This window comes from Plectropomus leopardus, chromosome 4 (assembly GCF_008729295.1).
Source record: "Plectropomus leopardus isolate mb chromosome 4, YSFRI_Pleo_2.0, whole genome shotgun sequence".
Classification (NCBI taxonomy): domain Eukaryota; kingdom Metazoa; phylum Chordata; class Actinopteri; order Perciformes; family Serranidae; genus Plectropomus; species Plectropomus leopardus.
In genome coordinates, this window is record NC_056466.1 from 7,083,489 (window position 1) to 7,098,198 (window position 14,710).

Below are 14,710 nucleotides of genomic sequence, written 5' to 3' on the forward strand. Positions count from 1 at the left end.
CAGCACTCATTTGTAATATAAATCTGGTGCATTTAGAGTGAAATTTGTTAAAATTAAATGGTTGTGTATGTGTCTGTTTTAAGTAGATAAAATAATATTGTTGTCTTGGTTCTTGTAGGGAATTTTCTGTGATTACAACTGTCAAGATGTTATTCAGGTGACACACTTAATCTTTGCCAATGTCCTGTCGTACAGTGGTGGGTATCCAGCTCATTAAAACACAGTCTGACCTGTACAGAAGTGTGTGTGTGTTTGTGTGTGTGTGTGTGTGTTTGAGTTAATCTCCAATCATTGAAGATGGAAACCAGGTGGATGAGATCACTCCCTCTCTCTCTTTTTCTGTCTGTCTTTCTCTTATTTCATTATTCAGAGCTTAAAATGACCAAAGTTACTCTCATAAGCCCCAATTCTGTACTTCCCTACCACTTCTGAAACAATTAGAGAGTGATGGCAACAATTTTGGCTGAGACAGAGGAAGAGCAAAGCCTCTGTAATCATATCTACCAACAAAAACATTACATTAGATTGCACAGGTTTACCTGATAAATTGCCAGTCAGTGAGACTCCTTTAAGCTTTGCATTAAAATGGATAAAAACGATATAATTTATGCCTGGTATACACTTCACAGAGACAATATTTGCATAAATTAAAACATATTTAAAAAAAATGTTTGCTGGTCCTTAGTTTTCTTGTTATACATGCAATGGGAGATTTCGAAGGAAACAGGGAGCTCCACAAAGTGAAGGATGGGAATACATTACAGAGGGAGAATTTATGATATTCCCCAAAGACCTTTTTTTCTCCCCAAAGAAGATTGTTGAAAATACATTAATACACACTAGCATTAATTTTTTCAGTTGGTCTTTAAATGGTTTGACCAGGCCTTAATATTCTATTGCTGTTTGTGTCAAAGGGCAGAAAAAAGTGTCATCAGAGCATTCAACATGGGCCAGGTCTCTGTCAGCATGAGTAGTTTTAGATTGCTCCATTTCTTTTGGATAATCCATAAATAAATGCAACAATGTTCTTTTTGTAATCTTAACGTCTGTCACAGGACTGAAACCCTGATAAAACCTAATCCAAACTGATGAAATCTGATAGTCATCCTCCCTTTCCCTCCCTTCTCTCTTTTCATACCTAATACATCTCTCTCATTCTCTTCTCCATACCTGACTCACTCCATCTGTCTGCATCTGAAAAATGTGTTGTTGAATCAGTGAATCAGTGGGAATTTATTTATAGTATGTGGACCTTTTACATATATATAAAGTGGAACTACATATTCCTCAATGTACTCTTCCATTTATGCACATAATTCACAAAAAAAATTATCACATATATAAACATATTTTTCTTAAAACAACTTTTAGTACTTTCTGAGCACCTTCTGAGTCGGCCCTCTGGGACTCATTTTGGTCGGACCACTTTTTAATGCAGGCCTCTTTGACTCTTGATGCTCTTTGAACTCAAAGCATGTGAGGGCTCATTCAGAGTGTTTTGACATCTGAAGGTTAACCTGTTGGTGTCGGACCCTGCAAAGACTGACCTGTAGACCTCACCAGTTGACACACTGTGTTTTAGGCTGCGTGGGTCTGAATGGGAGGGGGTTGAATGGGAGCGTGAATTGGACTGAATTGAAGGTGAAAGGGGGTCAGTGAGGATAGAATGCATAATGAAGTGAGATTGCCAGAGCTGAGAGGCCAAGAGGCAGTATTTCTACTAAAAACATGCTGTTTAGAAATTTGTTCTACGGAAAACATGAGACATCATCCAGCACTGGGGATCACTTTTATCATGTGGTTAAATATATTCACATATAGACTTTCTCCTTCACGGTGACCCTCACAATTAGTCATAAAATTTAACATTGATGGACAGCCATAGCCATGGAGTCAATATTGTGGGGGAGCAAATCTGCCAGGGGGTTTACACCCTTGATTTCCACACACCAATAGTTAATCTTTGATATGTTTTTTTGTTTAACTCTGCAATTGTGTGTCTTGATTTTGTTGGTAGTGTGTGTGGTGCATGCGTGGGAAATGTGTGCAGGAGTTGTAAAGATGCATAAAAAGCAAACCAAAGAAATAGAGCAACATAACATAACCAAAGAGCGTCAGAGAGATGTGCAGCAAAGTGGAGGGTCAGCCAGAGAGGCGACCAGCTGCACCTAAATAACCTGGAACACCCTCAGGTGTTCCAAGTTGCCCTAACGATCACCTGCCTGCAAAGAGAGAGCAGAGAAATCACACAGCACAGGGGACAACACCCCATCACAAAACACTGAGTACATTAACAAGCACGCAATATTCCAGTTTTTGCCCTTATTTGGAAAAAGACAATATTCCTCCTAAGCTGTTTACATGTCTAATGAAAATTAATCTTCCACTGACACTCTGATTTGAATGCACTCCATTTAACATGCCCTTACATTTCATTTATAACATCAAAATAAAGAGATTGGCTGTAGCTGCTGTTTATTCTGCTACTTTGCAACAGTATAGGATATTTTCCTACCGGTGATGGACTTGTTGGGCTCTATATCTCAACCTCAGCCTTGCTAAGTGTTGGCTAGTTAGTTTGTGCACAGTACACTGTTAAATCTTTTACAATGTAAAAAGACAGGAGGCTGTGTGTTCCAAACTGCAGTAAAAACCACAATTAAAACACATAATTCAGAATATTCATTCCCAAATAATGGTGTTAAAACCAGAATAATATATCACGTCTTAATTGGAAAATGCTAAAAATTGAAATGCTGTTTAGATGACCTGCATCAAATTTATATGTATCTGTCCCCCCAATTCATATTTTAAGTACTGCCTTGGAGTGATGTATGGGTCACAATGATTGTATGCATGCTGTTTTTTGAAAAGAAAGTATATCTAGGCTTATAACAAAATATGTAAGTAAACTCCACAAACCACTGCAAGTAACACATGACTGCTGTTCTCACCTTACTTAAATGTTGAACTTAATCATCAATCACACATTAGAACATGAGGACACTGCTGTTCTCATGTGTGATTGATGATTAAGTTCAACATTTTAGCTACTTGCCTTCACTCTGAAAGTCTAGCTGGCAGTCTGTCATGTTGGGTGAAAACTGTTTGACAAGCAGCCACATGTGCAGCAAATCCCCATTGTGCACAGATCAATCAAACTATAAATGATTTAGTCGGGTGTACATAACATGCTCACATAGGCCATCTCTCACATGGGAGCAGGTGGATGTCAGAGTCAGGTGACTGGGACAGGTGAAGAAGCTTGAGGGCATCTGGTGGATGGATGGAGAATGGCAAGTCTAGAGAGCTCCTGGGAAATGCACAAATAGTGGAAACATGTCTGAATTGAGGTACAGAGAGGCAGAGGTTGTGTCAAATGGCTGCTTTGTTTTTCTTCATTGCAGGGCGCTCTCTCCCCGTGTGGTTTATCTTTTGTATGTGACACTGCACAGTTATTTTGGCTTGTGTACCCAGTGTTCCTCCTTATCCAAATAAGGAATAACTCATTCTTTGGTGCTGCAACAACAATATCTAAAAGCAGGATTGTTCAGAATTCTAATCTAATTTGATCTAATGTAGTCTAATTTTATTTGATCTAATTTAGTCTAATACAATCTAGTTTAGTCTAACTTAATCTTCTCACATCTTTTTCATTGTTCCTTTGTGTTTTTCTATAACTGTACCTTTCTCTCTGACCAATGGGGGGGGGGGGGGAATTTCTATTTCTGTAAGGAGTTTCAGATGTCTTCTTTGTGCGTAGGTGTGCGTGTGTGCATGCGTAAGAACAGCTGGTTTAACACTTAAATTCTGCTGCACAAGAAAGGTTTGAATCAATAGGCAGTTAAAATTTATATGTGATTGAAACTGACAGCGTTGCCATGGCATGATGTGTGTTTGTGCGTGTGTATATGTGTGTGTGTGTGTGTGTGTGTGTGTGCTTGTGTGTGTCATTACTTACACCTGCATGTGCAGGCCGGAGTGTAAACATTTCTGCGTATGTCTGTGTGTGGATGTGATTGTCCCCAGCACTCGGGAGCCTATAGCCTAATACTGAAAAACAACTGTACTGGTATTCAGTACAACAACGCTCCCTTTCATGTGATATTGCTTAATAAACTTACTTATTAAGTCTTAATCCAGATGAAAGATTCAGAGTATTTTACTTTTAGCTATTTTCATGATGATCTGCCCATTTTGAATTTGATCTTTGCAATGGAAAAGATGGCTGTGGCTCAGAGGTAGAGGGGGCCATCCTCTAATGGGAAGTTTGGCAGTTTGATGCAAGGCTCCTTCAGTTGACATGTCAAAGTATCCTTGGGCAAGATACTGAACCCCAAATTGCCTCCAATGCTGCGCCATCGGAGTGTGAGTGTGTATGAACAGTTACTGAGTAGCAGGTGGCACCATGTACAGTAGCATCAACCACCAATGTGTGGATGTGTGTGCGGATGGATGAAATTTACATGTAAAAGCACCTAGACCGGAAAAGTGCTATACAAGCGCAGTCTATTACGTTTACATTTTGGCCTGATGATAGTGCTACATTAGTCAGATTAATGATCATCAAAAACCAACAATTTTATCCACCTGGTACTATGATTTCACACAAACTTCCGAGAAATCCAGCCTTCAGCATTCTCATTATGTGAGAGATGAGTCGAAAGAAAAACTATTTTCAGCCTCCATAATCACTTGAGACCGATGGCTTGTGTCCATGTGAGTCTCTAACTGTTTACTGTTGTAAGGCATTTAAAGTCTGAAGCTGTTTCGTGCTGTAAACATGTCAGGCAGCATCGAATGACATCAGTGGGTGTTGTTATAGGAGATAGCATGCTATGGGTACACACTGGCGATCCCGGTGTAAACTGTCTGTGTGTGTTTGTGTGTCAGGGAAGACACACGATCAAACACTTGATTGTTAAACAAACACACAGCCATGATGAAGTTTTAACACACACACACACACACACACACACACACACACACACACACACACACACACACACACACACACACACACACACACACAGAAAGGAAACACAAACTACTGACTCTTGGTGGGACCACCAAGTGAGTGGTTTGTTTGGCAAAGAAGGGCCATGGTTACTGACTTTACATGCTTTTGCAATACACACACACACACACACACACACACACACACACACACACACAAACATACACACTCCTCAGAGTGAAGCATATTTAAGTATATCTATAAGCATTAAATCCGGTACAGACTCTGTATCTGAGAGACTTTGGATTCTAATGTTTGTTTTCCTAAACAGCAAGATCTGTTTCTCGGCTGTTATTTTTGGGCCTGAAAATGACAAATGTAAAGAAACTGATCCAAACAGTATCAGCAGGATCAAGCCAAGAACATCTGTGCTGCCCTCAAGATATATCTCGTTGGAACTGCATCTGTCAGACCATTAATATCTCAGAAGGTTTTTAAATGTTTTGTGTCACTTGGACGTGAACACAAGAACTTGTAAACTGGAGGTCTACAAAGTTTATTAATGCAAGGTCACTAGTATAAAACCACAGACCACTTTGGATGATTGGAGGTTGGGGAAACTACAGCAGTAAAGCTGTTTTGCAATCAGATGAGCACATGCAAAGATTTAGGAAGTCTAGCTTAAAACATTGACATATTATCACTGTATAAAGGTAAATAGTACATATTGGCAAACAGTTATTTATGTACACATGAGGCAGAGCAATATTAACATTCATCTGGAGTCATATCTCTGGTTGTCTAAAAACGAAAGGTGACCGAACTTCTTGTGTGGTGGCAGCTCCAAAACTGTGGAACAGTTTTTTTTGCTTCATATAAGATCAGCCCAGACTCTGGAGAATTTAAAGTCATTGCTCAAGACCCACTTCTTCTTGTTGGCCTCACCTCTCATATTTGTATTTGATTAATTGTTTTGGTATGCTTGTTTTTACTTGTGCATTTTATACTGCATTTTATGTATTTTTATTGATTATTTATTTTGTTTTCGTATATTTGTACAGCACTTTGGTCAACCTTGGTTGTTTTTTAAATGTGATATATAAATAAATTTGACCTTCACCTTGGTCACCCAGGATTTTCCACACATTTATGTATTTGTGGGAGCCTGCCACGGTATCGGTATTTGCCGCCTCATACCTTTTTTGAGCTTTACCAATAACTTGGAGCAATGTTGGAATATAGGGTACTGTGTGGTTATTCATTGACATCACACTCTCGGAGTTCAGAGCATATGCTGGGCAATGACGGAGCAGCAGAGCACCCGGCACAGTGGAAGTGAAACTAAACCGTTTGTACATTCATAGAAAAAGAACTCTCTTTCTCAGAACATCAGCCCTCTCATTTTAGTGTTTTTTAGTTTTAATGAAATGGACTGACTTCCAATGGGAACCGTGCATGCCACTGTGCAGTGCTGGATGTAAACTGTGTAACAGCAGCAACAGAAAGTTTGCTTTCACTCACCTCTGCAGCACCTGCTCCTCAAATCCATCAGTCTGATCAGCTCTGATTTATCCAATGGCAAACCAATTAGCTGATCGTCTCTCCACCCTAAAACAAGACCAGCAGATTGTCTTTCATGTTGGTTCATCTGTGCAAATGTTTTATTTTTTTTCTTTTTTTAATAGCATTGGTGCTTCCAATGCTATTGAATATGTGTGGTATCATTTTAAAGACAAAGTAGAGAAAAAATATCAAAACATCAATACTTTTGACAACTTCACAACTTACTTTGTCTCCTTTGGACAAGCTGTGCATAATCTAATCTAATCTAATCTAATCTAATCTAATCTAATCTAATCTAATCTAATATAATCTAATCTAATATAATATAATATGCCGAATAAATAGTCTTTGGTCTCAATAAAATGTGATCATTATGTCTCAAAGGAACTAAAGAGCTACTTTCAGTAACAGCAGTGGACGGAGTTGATTTGCATATAAAACATTACATTTATTTTATTACAGTGTCTTAAATGGTTAATATAACATTTTAAGAAGCCTGTGGGATTTCCGTCCTTTGATGTGCTGTGTGTTTGAGTATCTGACAGGTCTTTTCCACGTCTGCTGTGTCTGAGTGTTTTACCATCTGTGCTGAGTTCCTCAGCTAGCAGTGTTTTGCTGGCATTGCTTCAACTTCTGAAAAAAAAAAAGTTGTGTTAGATGGGTGTATGTGTAGGATCTGCTGTTAAATTTGTTGTTAAATGCATTTTTTTCTCACTTTTAAATATTTTTCTGCATATGTTGCTGGTCACCAATCAGGAAACCCTCTTGATGTGTGCCACAATATCAGCTGCTTTTCTTCATTGCACAAAAATCTATTTTATCTCCTCTCCTACAAACAATTAGATAATCCTGCCAGTGTCTCTGAGAAAAACACAATGTTCTTGGTATAAGAACACCAGTCTAACTTGTTCCATTATTTTTTGATGATACTGTCATTCATTATACCAGAAAACTGTCAGAAACAGAGGAAATGGGAAGGAAACAACAAAGAAATATGAGCATAGGAGTTAATTCTTGACCTTGGAAACAGAAGTTTGACAAAAAACAACTAAACCCACGAGCTACTCTCAGTTCTTCCCAGAGATTTCCACATCTGATTAACTTTATCAGCAGATGGGAACTGCACAGTTGCAAATGACAGAGCAGTTCTAACTCCTTTGATCAAGACTGTGAGATGCAGTTGACACTGCTGGAAAAAGCTAGATAGTGGATTTTTTTTTTTGTCATGCAAAAATCTCTCAATTGCACAGTTGTGTTATTTAACAAAATAAGCTTTAAATTCTGAAACTAATGCACTTCATATATATGTTTTAGCAGTGGAGATTGACCAAATGCATTGGCTTTAGAGCTCATTAAGACTTCAACATATATCTGGATATTTGAGACATTCTTCAGACTTAAATAACAGTCAGGACTAATTTAGAGTATCCTCTTGTTTTTAGACAGCTGAACAGTTCGTTTTGGATTTGTGAGCAGCAAGAAATCTCCTACAAACGAGACAGCAGAGAGACAGAACTCTGTAGATGTAAATCCTGGGTCTTTTCCTGGAGCCTTACAGTCAGATAACGGCTGTGTGGATAAAAAGCTCAGTCAAACCTCAGACGAGTCCCCAGACAGAGTGGATGAGTGTCAGCTGCTGACATCATGCAGTAGAAGGTCATTCTCTGGTATCAAGCTTTGAGGTGTGTCATCATCACAAATATAACCTGAGCTGTCTGACGTGTGCAGCTGTCTGACAGCTGTCTCACTTTTAATCTGGCATTTCAGTGTTTACATTTGTCTAAAGCCTGTTGCTGTCTGCTGCTTTTTAAATGTCTAGCGATGCTTTCGCACCTAACCTGTTCGTGTGTGTTTGCCTGTTTGGTTGGTTGGTTTGTTTTGTTTTATGGTTGTGTGAAGGCTGTCAGCTGAACTCTAGAGTGGTATTAAACAACAGAGATCCACCTTTTAAAGCCATCTTGGTCTGTTTTTTTTCGAACTCTGCTGCAGTGAGTATGGACTGAAGCTCCAGGCTGAACCATCATTTGACAAATCTCATCCATATCTTCCATACATAAGCAAGCTCTTAAGGAGGATACTGGAAGATTGTTGGATGGTTAGATGATGCTGCTCTTTGACTCTGTTGAGCTACGTAGATTGAGCATAAGATTGGATTTACAAAACCATGGGGCTGAAACAGATACAGCTGTGCCGCGCCACTTCTGCTTTACTCCATGGCTGTCGTGGAGACATGATACAGTTGACAAAGGTGAGATCCAAGGAGGTGTCCATCAAGACGTGATCTACCACGCCAACACAGTCTTGAGAAATGGTATTATCCTTGAAATGAGTTATTTTGAACTTGTTTTGTGGGGAAACATTTATTACCACTCAGATTTTTGTAGATATATAACAAGGCACTCAACGTTGATATAATATGTGCATTCTTACTATTTCACACCACCTCTCCAGACACTTTAAATGAGATGTGTCACATTTCGTTGCAAGGCAAAATAAAAGACTGTTGGAAACAAATCACATCATAGATTTATCCTGCAGGGCTCTTCAGTGGAATTCATATGACATTGAAAGTGATATGTTTAAATTGAAGCTCTTGCATTGGGACAAATATTTGCCAAGCAGTGTCAGTTATGTGTAAAGTTATCTAATAATCTAATCCAAATGATGAAATGTGCAGAGATGTTTACTCCCTTCTGCCTCTCTTTTTCTTGGTATTGCCCCGTTAAAGATGTGATCTGGATATGTATATTCTAGTTGAATGTTATTAAAATCCAAGCCAAGATGGTCTGTTTCTTAACTGAGTGTAATCCCAGACACACACACACACACACACACACACACACACACACACAAAGAGACAAGCAGCACTAAGCGTATTACTCAGAAAACAAAAAACTTCATGCTCTATGGCAGCAGTAGTTATTCCCTTTACTGATCATATTAGTCACTCTTATTCTCTTTTCTTACTCTCTTCTGCAAATGATCACCTAACAAAGTCCACAAGCTTGCATTCATGCACCTTTGCCATCTTGCCACAGGTTCAGCCAATAATTCTCAGTATACTTTATAAACTATGTGAGAGTTAGTGTTTGTGTATTCGGACCAAACTGTCATGCAGCCACGTGCAGAAGACACTGCAATAAATGTTGTGACTTGTTTACTGTGACGGATGATGATGTCAGGGTTCAAGCCTCTGGATAGCTGATTTACATGGTGAACTGAAATGAACTACAAATACTTTCCTCTAAGTTTAGACATAGATCCAAAAACGTCAGCCATGCTTTTGGAAATTGCAGCAATTTAGCACATGCACAGTGTGAAGTTAATCGGCTAAAACATGTGAAAGCACCAATAGGGGAGCATTCAGGCTCAGCAGTGTTAATGTTCAAAAATAGTTTCAAACCTACAAACCTTTAAACGACCAGGAAACATTAACAGCAGGAAGGACCGTAATGGCGAATGTGGTCACTTCAGTTGTAAAGTGCTGATTAAACTCAGTCAGTCCACTGAGTCTCCAGTCAGCTTTGCAATGTGTCGTCTGGTCTTAAAGGCAGGAAGCTGTAGTTCCTCGGTCAGGTGACAAGCATAGTCCTATTTAGAGCTGCTGCATTCTCAATTGTTTGTTTCGGCTTCTTTGAGCCAATGTGACCACAGAGAAAAGCCTTTTTCCCACGTGAAGGGACAGTGTGTGTTTTTGTGTGAAAACACTACTCGTAACACACTAAGAAACACAGAGAATCAGGGGAAATGGAGACAGGACACATACAGAAGGACACACACGCACACACCCACGTACACACAAAGACACACATGCATGCACGCATGCACACACATGCATAGATATACAGAGGAAATCCAGACAGGTCATACTCATGCAGTATAGGAAATAGTCTATGCAGACAGCAACACATACACAAAACATGCATATGCATTTAGAAATACATAAATAAACACGTTGTGTCTTGTAGGAAAGGGAGTGTGTGTTATCTTCAATGACTAGTCATTGTTATCTTCAATGACTGTAAATAGACTTACAGAGGCTCTAAAATACAATGAACTGCTTCATTCTCAGTTTTTTTGAGTCAGTGTGTTTGTGCATGAGAGAGAGACAGAGACGGCCTTGCTTGCAACAGTTGTATTGTTTTAGTCAGAGTGAATGTTAAATTGCTGTTTATCATAAATAGTACAATGGCATTTATCTAATTGTATTGAAGGACAGGAAGTGAGATAACATTCACATACTCCGCTCATACATTTGTCACAGAGGAAGAATTGATTATTTGTATTGTGAGCTGAGTCAAAACTTTGGACAGTAATGCCGCTAGTAAACGTCTTTCTGTCTGCCAAATGAAGGATTACTTTACACTCATTTACTCAGACTGTCTTAGGGTGTACAGTAAATGTACATGTTACATTGTGTGTCATCTGATTTGCATAAATATCAGAGCCTACTTATTCCTACGTCTTATTCTTATCCCAGATTTTTGTTTTTGCTGTCCTTGGGATTCTCTTAACTATGTACCTTGGTATAAAATATTGTCTCTTTCTTCTCTTTTCAAATTGAGTTGCTAATTTCATCACTTTTTCATCAAGTTTTGCTTTTGGATTGCCGCTTCACCTTGTTGATGTTATTGTTTTATGTCTGAGGAGCTTGAAGATTAAAATAGTTAACAATGACATCACTGGTGCTGCAGTTTGTCCTAGTTGTTGTGGGTTCTGGAGCTTTTTTCTAAATGTGAATCTATGTTTAAGTCAGCAGTTCATGTTTGATGCTGCAACATCAGAGGGAGTGCATAACCTTATAGACAGAGGGAGAGAAAGCAAGAGGTGTTTTTTTTTGAGGGGCAGAAGTCTGTCTGTGTGATGCAGTGTTCTGTCCAGTTTTCCCATGACACGCATTACACACCCGAGAAAACCTTGGTTGAACATAAATAGACATAGCTGTAAATGTGTGTAGGAATTTTTTACAGGACTTCATTATATAACCTGGATTGGGACTTGTTCTAAAGTCCAGACTTTACTTGGAACACAGATGTGAGACTACTTGTGACTTGGAAAACAATAACTTTGTGATGTGTTTCTCTGGTACAACAGTGTGTTTCTTGATCAGTCAGTACTTGAGTATTTAAGTTGTGTATTGATAAAAAGTAACAGCAATATTCTCAGTAAAGGTGTCAATGTCTTTTTCAGGATTCTTCTCCAAAGCCAGACATGGAGCAGAAGTTGCGTTCAGCCTCCAGTGTGGATGAACTGATGAGTCTTATCTATCCTTCATACTGGGCCGCTCTGAAGTGCAGATCCAAACTTTCTGCTGCTGCCTCCTCAGCCTCCAAACTCTCTCAGCGGCCACAGCATCGCAGACTGAGGCCACTGGCTGATACAGAAGAGCCAGCATTTGCTGCTGCCTACCTCAACTTGGATGCCCTGAAAAGTATGTTTTTACTGTCTTTTGATTTAATTTTTTTTTCAGACTTGCAAAGATTTGAATTGTGTCATCTGAGATTTACAGTAAAAAGGAAAACTTTGTGCAGAGCATATTTATATGTATTTATTTCAAACTTTGCACAAAGTGCTTATGATTTTGGTATATCTGTGGCTGCACACACAGGGACAACGATACATAGTATATCAGGAAGAATCCGTTTATCTACACACAAGCATGGTTGTGGTGGTGGTCTGACTCTCTGTGTGTGTGCAGGTATAGAGTCGGAGTGGAGGAAGACTCAGTGCATGCCCAGGGAAGTGTGTGTCGACGTGGGCAGGGAGTTCGGGGCTCCCACCAACATCTTCTATAAACCCCCCTGTGTGTCCGTCTACAGATGTGGAGGATGCTGCCACTCTGAAGACAAACAATGCAGGAACATATCCACTGGTTACCTCAGCAAAACTGTAAGCACATTTCTCTTCTACTTCTTTCTGTTTCATTGTGTGCTCAAATATTTATTTACATATATGGTCATCCCTCACATGAAAAAAAAATGCAACACAAAAAGTTTTAGAAGATGTTTCGTTTATTTTTTTACTTTTATACTATAATTTAGAATGCTGTTCACTGGTTGTTCCAGTTTTGCCTTTGTTTTTCTCCATAATCTCACCTTGTTGCACTCAGCTAACATGCTTTTCTAACTATAAAGTAAAAAAATCTCTGTCTGTTCTTGCCATTAGTCTGTATGTTGTTTGCATATCTCCAAAACGGTTCATCTGATCCTTTTCACATTTGGTGGGTATATTGCTGGGGACCCAAGGACGTGCAGTGTCAAATTTAGTGCAATTTCGACATTCAAAATGTCAATATTAAAAAATTTGGAACAATCAAGTGAACAATCCTCTGTGCGGTAGCAGGGGCAGGGCCTAAGGGCTTCAGGGCTCTATGGACTTTATTCACTTTATTGCTCTATATACTAATGTTCTAAATGAACTCTTCTTCACTTCCCGAAGCCCTGACAGGTGGGCTTTTGGGGTTAATTTAGTGCTTTAGGAGGCCTGGGCCTTTCTTCTAATTGGAAATGTTGGTATTTGCAGTGATTGGAGGTACTCAGATTTTTATTACATTTTATTACATTTATTACATTACACAGTCCAAAGACATGCAGGTCAGGTTGATTGGTGACTCTAAATTGCCCTCAGGTGTGGCTGTGAGCATGAAAGGTTGTCTGTCTATATGTGTCGGCCCTGCGATAGTCTGGTGACCTGTCCAGGGTGTTCCCCGCCCTCCACCTGATGACAGCTGGGATTGGCTCCAGGCCCCCTGTGAGCCTTGCGAGGACAAGCAGTAATGGACAATGAATGAATGTTTGCACAGTGTTCAAGCAAGAAGCAATACCATAGACCAAAGATTGTGCCCTACCTGAACAGGCATATTTTGACAGAACACTGCACTAGTTTGTTATGTTAGGTTAAAAATGTCATGGTAGCATGTCTAAAGATAAGGGCCGTCATTTCTTCTGTTGTCAATTTCCCCTGCTGAAGGACAAGGCACAACACACAGACCACTAAGAGTTTTAAATCTGAACGTACATATCTAATATTTATGTTTTCCCTTTCTTTTACTTGACTTTAGTCAAAAACCTATTGCGCATATGCCAAGTGTGGTGGGTGAAGAATCAGATAATCAGCATATTAATTTGGATTGTCTGTACCAAATTTCACAGGAACATAGCCAATTAAATGTTAGACCAAGAGGTCATTAGACTGATCAACAGGAGCCACATCACAAGAATGACTAAAAATGTTTGGTTGTTTGGTTGTTTTTCCATTTACTCTGTGAGGTTCCACTCTCTCTGTCTGTCCTCCAGTCTACTCCAACACAATCACTGAGTTACCTGGTTACTTAAGTTCATATAAAGTATATAGTAGTATGCATAGTATACAACGTTCACATGTCAGCTGGTAGACCACGCAGATGCAGGAGCTCTGGAGTACCCTTAAGTGTGTGTGTATGTACGAGTGTGTCCACTGGTCTCCAGAGTACAACTGTGGTTAAGAGGAGTTACTAGCATGTGGTCTGCTTTTTAATTGCCTTGTGATGTGGTCTAACCAGAGGAATATTGTGTGTGTGTGTGTGTGTGTGTGTGTGTGTGTGTGTGTGGTCAGATTGAGTTTTACAGCATGTTTTTTCTCTCAGTTAGGGGCTCTTCCTGAGGCCGCCCTGTTCAGTGTGGGGCCATAAATCACAGCTGAAGTATAATTTGACCAAGCTTGTTTGAACTGGCCCTAAAGTTGCTTTATGTGTCACTGTAAAATAATAAATCAATTATAAGTTAATTTTGAGATTTTAATAGAGCTTCGATATAACAAGTAGACCGTTACTGGAAAACACTTTACGCAGCTGATTTTATGATGATCTACAAGACTGCTTCAGCTCAAAGCAAATCTGCTTAGTGTTAGGGTTAGAAAAAATTGTTGAGATTTAAGTCTGGACTGAAGTGGTGAACTGACAGACCGGCATTACCATCCATACAGTCACTGTGCTAGCATGGAAATGGAAATGCACTATAGGTCCAAAATACAAGGGACAAGGCAAAATGTAATATATTTCTATGATTAACATCTATTTTATAAAAATGAAGCCAACATATGTGTTCTATTCTCTATGGAAAATGAAGGCACCTATGTATTTCATTACCATCATTCTGTCAGAGAGACTTTCAGAGTGGCCAAAAATAGCCACAGAGGAAGTATTATGTGGTC

The 14,710-nt window shown here is 39.3% G+C and overlaps 1 protein-coding gene across 1 annotated transcript in view; it reads left to right on the top strand.

Annotated features, from left to right (window-relative positions):
* vegfc (vascular endothelial growth factor c) overlaps positions 1-14,710 on the top strand; it is a 49,067-nt gene that overhangs the window by 9,142 nt on the left and 25,215 nt on the right. The window contains exons 2-3 of the mRNA XM_042485461.1: positions 11,711-11,951; positions 12,219-12,409. Coding sequence (XP_042341395.1) covers positions 11,711-11,951; positions 12,219-12,409 — 432 coding nt within the window. The remainder of the gene's footprint in view (positions 1-11,710; positions 11,952-12,218; positions 12,410-14,710) is intronic.